A 9,254-nucleotide genomic window follows, 5' to 3' on the forward strand; every position below is an offset into this window, starting at 1 on the left:
TCAAAACAATTTTGAAAAAGAACAAGGCCAGAAGGCCTATTTTACCTGAAAAGACTTATTATAAAACCGCAGTGATCAGAATGGCATGCTCTTGGCACTGAAGTAGACAATTAGATCAATGGAACAGAATAGAGCATCTAGAAATAGACCTATACATACGTGGTGAATTGATTTTTAACAAAAGTGCAAGGAAAATTCAGTGGAGAAAGCATTTTTTTTTTTAAAACAAATGGTGATGGAATGATTGGATATTCATGTGCAAAAAAAGAACTTTGATTTATACCTCATACCATAAAGAGTAATTAACTCAAAATGATTCATAGACCTAAATATAAAACCTAAAACTTTAAATATTTTAAGTGAAAACAGGAGAAAATATTTATGATCTTGTATTAAGTAAAACTTTCTTAGACATGATTCACAAAAATATAAATTGACCAATTGAACTTAATTAAAATTAAGAAACTCTGCTCTTTGAAAGACATTGCCAAGAGAAAGATAAGACAAGCTACACACAAGGAGAAAATATTTGTAAATAACATATGTTTACAAAATTCACACATACAACTCAAGAAAACATGGCAGATAAATTATTTGAAAAGATACTTTGACAGGAAAGTATGCAGTTGGCATATGAAAAGATGCTCAACATCATTAATCGTTAAGGGGATGCAAAATAAACCCCTAATGAAGTACCACTGCGTATGTAGTAGAATGGCTAATGTTTAAGACTGACCATGCCCAAATGTTGATGAGGATGTGCAGCAAGTGGAACTCTCACGTGTAGTTGGTAGAAATATAAAATGGTTCAGTCCCTTTGGAAAACGGTTGTTACTTTTCTAAAATATAAGCATGTATCTACCTTATTTCCTAGCCATTACACTCCTAGAAATTTACTCAAGAGAAATGAAAGCATATGTCCTTACAAAGACTTGAACGCAAATATTCATAGCAACTTTATTTCTAAAGACCAAAGTAAAACCTGGAAACAACCCAAATGCCCATCCATAGGTGAATAGGTAAATATAATATCTCTAGATAAAATATTACTCAGAAATAAAAGGAATAAACTCTTGATACATGCATGCAACAATGTGGATAAATCTTAAAGTACTTATATTTAGGGAAAGTTGCAAAACCAAAAAGAGCATATATTCTTTGATTCCATTTATATGACTTTAAAAAATGCTAACTAATCTAGAAAGCAGATCAGGGTTTAGAAAGGTGGGATAAAAAGGAAGGATTGCAAAGGGGTACAAAGAAACTTTGGGTGTAATTTTCTGAGTGTAATGGATATGGATATGTTCATTATCTTGATTGTTGTGATGCTTTAGCAGGAATATACGTTTCAAAACTTATCAAATTTTATACTTTAAATATATGCCTGTCAATTGTATAGTATTTTATAATGTTGTATGTCAATTATTTCTCAATAAAGCTGTTTTTAAAAGGTATAAAAAACAAACTAAGAAAATAAAACAAACAAAAAATAAGAACGATGGGTAAAGAATGACTAAATAGTTACCTTAGAGGGGAATGGTGAGGGAAGGCCACTCTCAGTGAGAGACTTGGTCAACAGGCCAGGTCAAAATGGCACGTGTTTGGAAAGGTTTTATATATCGCTTGATGAATATGCTCTTCATGCCCAGGGCTCTCCCTGGGGCCAAATGGATACTAAACTAGTGTCGATGTGGTCTTAGCTCACTGAAGTTTACTTCCTACCCTGGCCAGGATTGTCACAGAATTGAATTGGGTGGGACTGAAGCCACAAACTCTATGTCCTTGTTGCCTATAGAAACTAAAGCTTGGGCAAGGAAAGAGATGATAATTTAAAAAATAAAAATGTGGTTTTACTTGAAAAATCTTTGTTTACAAGAAAGGATGTGGTTTACTTTAGAAAATAAGAGGGAGAGGGAGAGATGGGGAGGAGAAAGGGAGGATCCCTATGCAAATGAGGATCATTTGCCTTTATATTGATGAAACTTGCCCTTATTTGGGAAACAAAATCTACTGCAAGATTCAGGAGTAATAGCAGAAAATCTAGAAAACTGAAGATTCTCATTAAATGCAAAGCTACATTTTGTTTTTCAGAAAGCAGTAAGGACCAAGACTTTTAGAACTTACCTAACCTCTGGGTATATACTTTCAAATATATTTATCTTTTCCAAGCAACTGAAGTGCCTGTATAACTTTTTTTTTTAAATATCCCTATCTCATTGTAAATAGTAATAAATATCCTCATATGACAGCAACTTCTGGAGACAAACATTTTTTCTCTTCTCCTAAGTAGTATAATGTAATTTTAACAATGCTATGAATCAAGATATAGCCTTTTATATGCTAAAAGTAATAGAACTAGCACTTAAAGCAGCAACCTGACAACTTGCAAAATAATATTGTAAACATATCATGCCTCATTAGTTCATTTATGTCTCATTTGGTGTCACTCATCTTATTCTTATTCAATATAGCAAGCACTTGCACATATTTGTCTTTTTAATATTTTTTCTGTGATCTGACTATGAGTGGATGAAAAGCAAGACAACAATGTCATTACCAAGTGATTTGAAAATTATAGAATAATTATAAAAATCATAAACTCCAAAATCAAAGGTACTTTTTAAAAAATTTTTATTTTATTAGTTTCAGGTGTACAGTACATTGGTTAGACATTTATATAGTTTATGAAATGATCTCCCTAATTTCTCTGTCTCTCCTCTGGCTCTCCACCTAGCCATTACATTAATACTAACTGCATTCACTATGCCGTGCTCCCCATCCCCGTGACCATCTATCAACTACTAATTTGTACTTTGCAAAAGATATTTTGGAAGTCTTAAGGACAAACCAATTGAGACAAAATTCTTTTTTTAGGCTACCATTTAATCTTGATTTTGCTTCATTTTTAAAGAATGTGAATATGTAGGATCCAGTCTTTTATAATCTAATTAAAGTCACACACACACACACACACACACACACACACACACACACACACACACCCATATACAGAGGTTAAATTAGACTAAATACTGGAAACATATAGATTTTGTTTGGCCTTCACATTATTAAATTTTTAAAATTAGTTGTGAGCCTATAGAAATAGGGAGATTTCACACACACAAAAATATATATTTCTGGTTTTTGGGGTTTTTTTCTTGAAAAATATCAGAAGAATGGGCAGCACTGAACTTTCATTCTCTCATGACACCAGTCATGTGGGACGGATTCTCCCTTTAGATGGAACATGTACCTCCAGTTGGCTCTATTCTCCACCATTCTCAGTAGCAGTTCTCACACTAGCTCTTGGCTGCTTTATTCATTTCTACTACCTGTCTGGTAATATTTACTGTTATGGTTTTTTGCATCTACTTTTTTTTTTTTTTTGCCACTTACGTCTTGCTGGAAATGGAGTGAGCCAACATTAATTTAGACTAGGTTAAACAAACACTGGTTTAAGGACATCATTAAATACAATTAACAAGTGTATCTGTGTAATGCTAAATGCAGAAATGGAAAGATAGACAAGTAAACAGACAGCACATTACCAGGTTGTCAGAGAGACTGAAAATTATTTTCTTGGTCAAGTCTAAAAGTTTAGGGGAGGCTAAGAGATTAAAACAGAGTGACAGACTCAAGTGAGTACACAGTATAGAAGGAATTGTTTGCTGGGCATTGGACTTTTAAGTAATATTCAAACATATAGATAACACCATTGAAAATGTCGACATCAAAAAGAAAATTGCCCATGTGTAATTTTACAGTATGTGAATTGATGGATGAAGCTTTTATCTCTACTCTTGCTGTGTTAAGAATATCATGGAGGAGAAATCTCTTTCCCCCTTTTTCTATGGATTCTACTTTTGGTCCGGTAGCATCAGAAGACACCAGAGCCATTTGAAGCTGTCTAGGAAAATAGATTTGTCATTGTGAAGCACAGTGAAGGTCCTCCTTTCAGTCAACTTGGAAATGATGAACATCAGCCTGTGAAATTTTCTCCAAACTGAACTGTGGCCATGGGATGTCTTCCTTCTGATAAATGGAGTATTTCAAAGCATTATTATAATTCTAAATTTTAGTTCTGGACCTTAAGACAAAAATTTTTTATAAAACTTTCTTTTTTTCTTTTATTAATTACAATATAAAAAGATCTCTAGAAAGACTGCCACGACTCCCCACCAATATCTCTCTCACTCTACCCAGTGCTGAAATTGAGCAACAATTATATTTATCTAAAGCCTGAGAATGGGATTCTTTGCTTAGGTATTAGTCATAACTTAAATGATGTTTTTAAAAAAAATCTTACATAAGTATTAGAACTCTTCATCTTTTCTCACATATCTGCTCCCCTCTCCTCCGTTCTAATTTCACTTTCTTTTAATAGTGTTTCCCTTTTTTTAAATCCAAATTTGACATCTGAGAATTAACTGCCTACTCTCTCTAACCTCCACCCTATTTATTCAATCACCAAATCAGTTCTCCTTTTACAATGCTTTTCTTCCCCCACCTGCTCTCATCACTCTAGCAGTGCTTCCCAAATTTGGGTCCATAGTTCTACACATCCAAACTCTCCAGAGTTTTTATCATTGAAATCACTTATAATACCTAATAATGTAGATTTCTTAGAAGTCCAGACCTTCAGAATCAAAATCTGAGGAAAGGGGCCTAGAGACATTCGTTATTATCAAGCACTCGTTTCAACATGGCTAAGAATTCTTCACATTTTCTTCTGTAAACTGGACGTGGATGAGAGGCTAATGCTCACAGAACCAGTTTTGGGCTGCTGCCTTTATATGTTCTTTCTGGATCAGAGAGCACCTTACTTTAGAATAGAGCATTACCTGACACCTCTGATTCTCAACCATTGATGTTTCTGTCAAAACTCAGAGGCAGTAGGAAAAGTCTTGTTTAACATCCCATCACACTTAATTTAATTCATTTCTCTTACTTTTGTAAGGTTCTAAATATTAATGAATAGATGAGTAGTTAATTTAGGCATGATTAACTTCATCACATTTTAGTTTTTCCTTTCTTACTCAGACTTAGCTCAGAAATTTTGATATTTCTTAATAAAATTTTTTCGTCTTTTCAGAAACAGGTACCCGAGGTTTCTAATTTTCCATGGTATCATTTTGCAACCCATTTTCTTAATCCTTATACTCAATTAAACCCCTTTCTTTCTGTCTCACTAGGATCTTTGAGACAGAAATTTCTCAAAGATCTATTTTCTATAATATTTATTTTCAAATTTCTATAATATTTCTATATTAAATTCTATATTAAATTTCTATAATATTTATTTTCAAATTCTTAATCACCATTACCGTTGGTAATACACCCATCCACTTCCCCCGCACCCACACCCACACACATCCCCCCGCCCCGCCACCATCACACACTCCCCGACAGTACTTTGGACATCAAAGAAATTGGTTGTCTCAGGGAAGGCTTTGGCTCCTGAGGTAGCAGTGATGGTAGAATCCTCCTGCCAGGCGATATGGAAAATATTGCTTTTATTTGAAACCTACAAAACGTTTCAGTGTGGAAGAAAGTTGTCAATCTCTAAATTACATTTTCATTACAGACATAAAGAAGATGATTCTCAGAAGTGGGTGTTTGGAACTGACGGCTGCATTTATTCTAAAGTAAGGACTTCATAAAGCCACAGCTTTTATTCCTGAGTTTTTCTGTTTCTAGATTTGTATAAAATACACTGTCTATTGTTGAGAGTAAGAAATGCTTTTTCTGCATAAATGATTTTACTCTGTGCCCAGAAGTTTAGAATTTAACTTAATACTTTCCTTTGAGGTTTTGTTTGACTAAAACACAAGTTCTCCAAAGCCAAAAATAATTTTCTCTAATATATTGCTATGAAACAATCCAGCATTTTGGGGCATCAGTTTTCTTTCTTTTTTTTTTTATTTTAAATTTATTTTTTTTCCTTGAGATATAGTTAACATATAATATTGTATAAGTTTAAAGTATACAATGTATTGATTTGTTACATGTATATATTGCAATATGATTACCACCATAGCATTAGATAATACCTCTAGCACGTAATGATTATTCCTTTTTTTGTAGTAAGATTAAGGTCTACTCTCTTAACAACTTTGAAGTTTATAATACATTATTGTTGATGTATTGTTGATTATAATCACTGTGCTGTGCATTAGATCTCTAGAACTCATTTATCTACTAGTTGCAAATTTGTATCCTTAACATCTCCACAATTGCCCTACCTCCCTGGTAACCACTATTCTCTGTTTCAATGAGTTTAGTTTTTTTAGATTCCACGTATAAGTGATATTATGTAGTATTTGTCTTTCTCTGTCTGACTTATCTCACATAGCATAATGCCTTCAAGGTATTTCCATGCTGTTAAAAGTGGCAGGCCTTCTTTCTCATGGCTGAATAAAATTCTGTTGTGTGTGTATATATAAATATAAATAAAATGTATACCACGTCTTCTTTATCCATTCACCCATTGCTGAACCCTTAGGTACATAGATTGTTTCTGTATCTTGGCTGTTTTAAATAATGCAGCAACAAACATGGGAATACAGATATCTTTTCAATATCCATATCGGTTTTCTTATTCATTAAAATGAGGAAATTGGCACTTTGGAGAGCTGGCGATATCTACTAAAGTTGAGCATGTCTCTGCGGTCCAGCAATTCCCTTTCTCGTTTAATGCTAAACAGAAGTACTTGGATATCTTAAGAAAAAGATATTTACTAAAATGTTCATAGTAAGCACTAATTGCAGTAGCCTCAGTGGAGGATAACTCATATGCTTATCAGCAGTAGAATGGATAAATAAATTGTGGTATATATATTCCATGGAATATAGCAGAGTTGGATAACTTCTATAAAGGGCCAAATACTAAATATTCGGGGCTTTGTGAGCTATACAGTTGCTATTCCAGTGTCTCAGCCCTGCCTTTGTGGCATAAAAGCAGCCACAGACAATGTGTAAATGAATGGTGTGGCTGTGTTTCAATAAGACTTTTTTCTCAGAAACCGTGGTTGGTCAGATTTGGCTCACGGGCCATAGTTTTTTGACCTTGGAGTATAGCAACAGCCAATGGACAAACTACAATTACCATAACAATGTATACGAATATCACAAATATAATGGTGAACAAAAGAAAGCAGATGCAGGAGAATACACACTATATGATTGCAGTTACTTAAACTTTAATGCCAGACAAAACCACAAATCTATTGTGTTAGAAGTCAGGAGAGTGGATATAGTTGAAGGAGGTCGGTGACTGAAAGGTGGCATGAGGCGCACTGCAAGTGTATCGTGAGGTGCTCTTTTTTTTGACCTGGATGGTTAGTTAAACAGGCATTCACTATGCGAAATGGATTGCATGGTTGCATTTATGATTTATGTACTCTTCTGAATGCGTATTATGCTTATATAAGAAATGGCTTTAGTAAATTGAGGATATTGGCCTCGAATTCTCAAGATTTCCTTCCTGTTCTATGATTTCAAGTCTAAATGAAATGTTAATCAACCATTGGTACTTAAGAAATGCAAAAATTAGATTAATCACATGGTATCTGTCAGTGTTTGCCTCAGAATTCTACCGTCATGATTTCAGAACTGCTACGTTACTTAGATGAATGAAACTGTACATACATGGGGTATTAATTTTTTAGAGCTGTTGTAACAAAGTATAAACTGAGTGCCTCAAAACAACAGAAATTTATTCTCTCACTGTTCTGGAGGTTAGGAGTCTGAAATCCAGGTGTTGGCAATGCAGTGCTCCATTTGAAGGATCCTTCCTTTCCTCTTCCGTCCTCTGGTAGTCCGGGCCTTCCTTGATTTGTGGCAGTGTGACTCTAATCTCTGCTTCCATCTTCACACGGCTGTCTTTCTCTGTGTCTGAGTCTTTACCTGGCACTCTCTGTGTGTGTGTCTGTGTCCAAATTTCCCTCTTCTAATAAGCACTCTAGTCATCTTGGATTAGGGCCTACCCTACTGATCTAATATTAATTTGATTTTATATCTACAGAGACTTTATTTCCAAATAAGGTTGCATTCACATGTACCAGAGGTTAGGACTTCGATAGACCTTTTGGGGGGACATAATTCAACCTATAACACATAGTGTGCCAGTTAACAATATGTTAACCTCTTTTCCAGATCTACCATTCATTGCCTGGCACCTGCTTTGGGCAGCTTCACAGCACAGTACAGCCAGTGAGACATCTTCTTGTGAATGGTTTCCTTGAGCACATTTCTCGTGGGTGGCTTTTTAGTGGAGTGTTACCAACTAGGCACTTCCCTGTAGATGGCTTTCTCAGGCTCCAAAGGCAGGTTTACTGTGACTCTCACGGGTGCACTGCCTCAGAGACTTCTTCAATACCTGTGAGATGACTGTGCCCTCTTCGATGGGGTCCGGATCTCAGCCTTGGGGCATGCTTCCTCCTTGGGCATTCTATCTCAGGCCTAGTGGTACTGGCTGCTCCCTCTTTCAATTCATACATTCTTTAGTGTTCTCTTTAATTCTTATTAGCTAATTTCCTATCACTCTAATCCTCTTTTACTAATTTTTTGTATTAAACTTTTCCTGTTCAAATTACTATGTGGTTTCTATCTTTTTATTTGACCTCGACTGATAAACTTAGTACCTTTATTTCTCTAGTGTTCTAGAAGTAAATATTTCAGCTGTTATTCCATGACAGTGTGCTCCATTTTAGAAACTTAGAGAGTTTGATGCAATTTAAATATTAAAATTAATATAATAGCATTTCCTTGAGTAGTTATTTATTGGCACACTGGCTAAAATCCCACCCCCATTCGCTAATTTGACTTGGACTATACACATTTACCTCTGCTCTTATGCAGGGAATTTGACATAACCATCAAATGTCAAAGCATTTTAAAATTTTCATTTTTCTAACTTCATTCGGAGATTCACTCCAGCTTTCCTTTTATCCTATTTCTGACTCCACTATATTCCTGAGGCTCTAGGTTGGTATGCTGGCAATCACAGAAAGACTAAAGCTTGTACATCTTGGTAAAAATAAAAAGTAGAATTTTGAGACAGTACCAAAATACTCTTCCAGCTCTAGCCTGTACCTGCACACGAGGGCTTCATTCTGAGGCATATCTGAACAGAGCTGACTCGCATAACTCAAGAACGTAATTTTGTTTTATATAAGTATCATCCTTTCTGCCAACAGACATGGAGGAGCAGGACCAAGGTTTAAGTGTATTTTCTTTTTTTCTCTCCCAAAATT

The 9,254-nt window shown here is 34.9% G+C and overlaps 1 protein-coding gene across 2 annotated transcripts in view; it reads left to right on the forward strand.

Annotated features, from left to right (window-relative positions):
• Positions 1-9,254, forward strand: part of DCDC1 (doublecortin domain containing 1) — a 277,601-nt gene that overhangs the window by 219,532 nt on the left and 48,815 nt on the right. The window contains exon 17 of one of the 2 annotated variants that reach the window (XM_023532053.1): positions 5,585-5,645. In XM_023532053.1, coding sequence (XP_023387821.1) covers positions 5,585-5,645 — 61 coding nt within the window. Of the gene's footprint in view, positions 1-5,584; positions 5,646-9,254 lie in introns of those variants that run through there. The other variant, XM_023532054.1, reaches the window with a different exon arrangement.

This window comes from Pteropus vampyrus, unplaced genomic scaffold (assembly GCF_000151845.1).
Source record: "Pteropus vampyrus isolate Shadow unplaced genomic scaffold, Pvam_2.0 Scaffold76, whole genome shotgun sequence".
NCBI classification, from domain to species: Eukaryota; Metazoa; Chordata; class Mammalia; order Chiroptera; family Pteropodidae; genus Pteropus; species Pteropus vampyrus.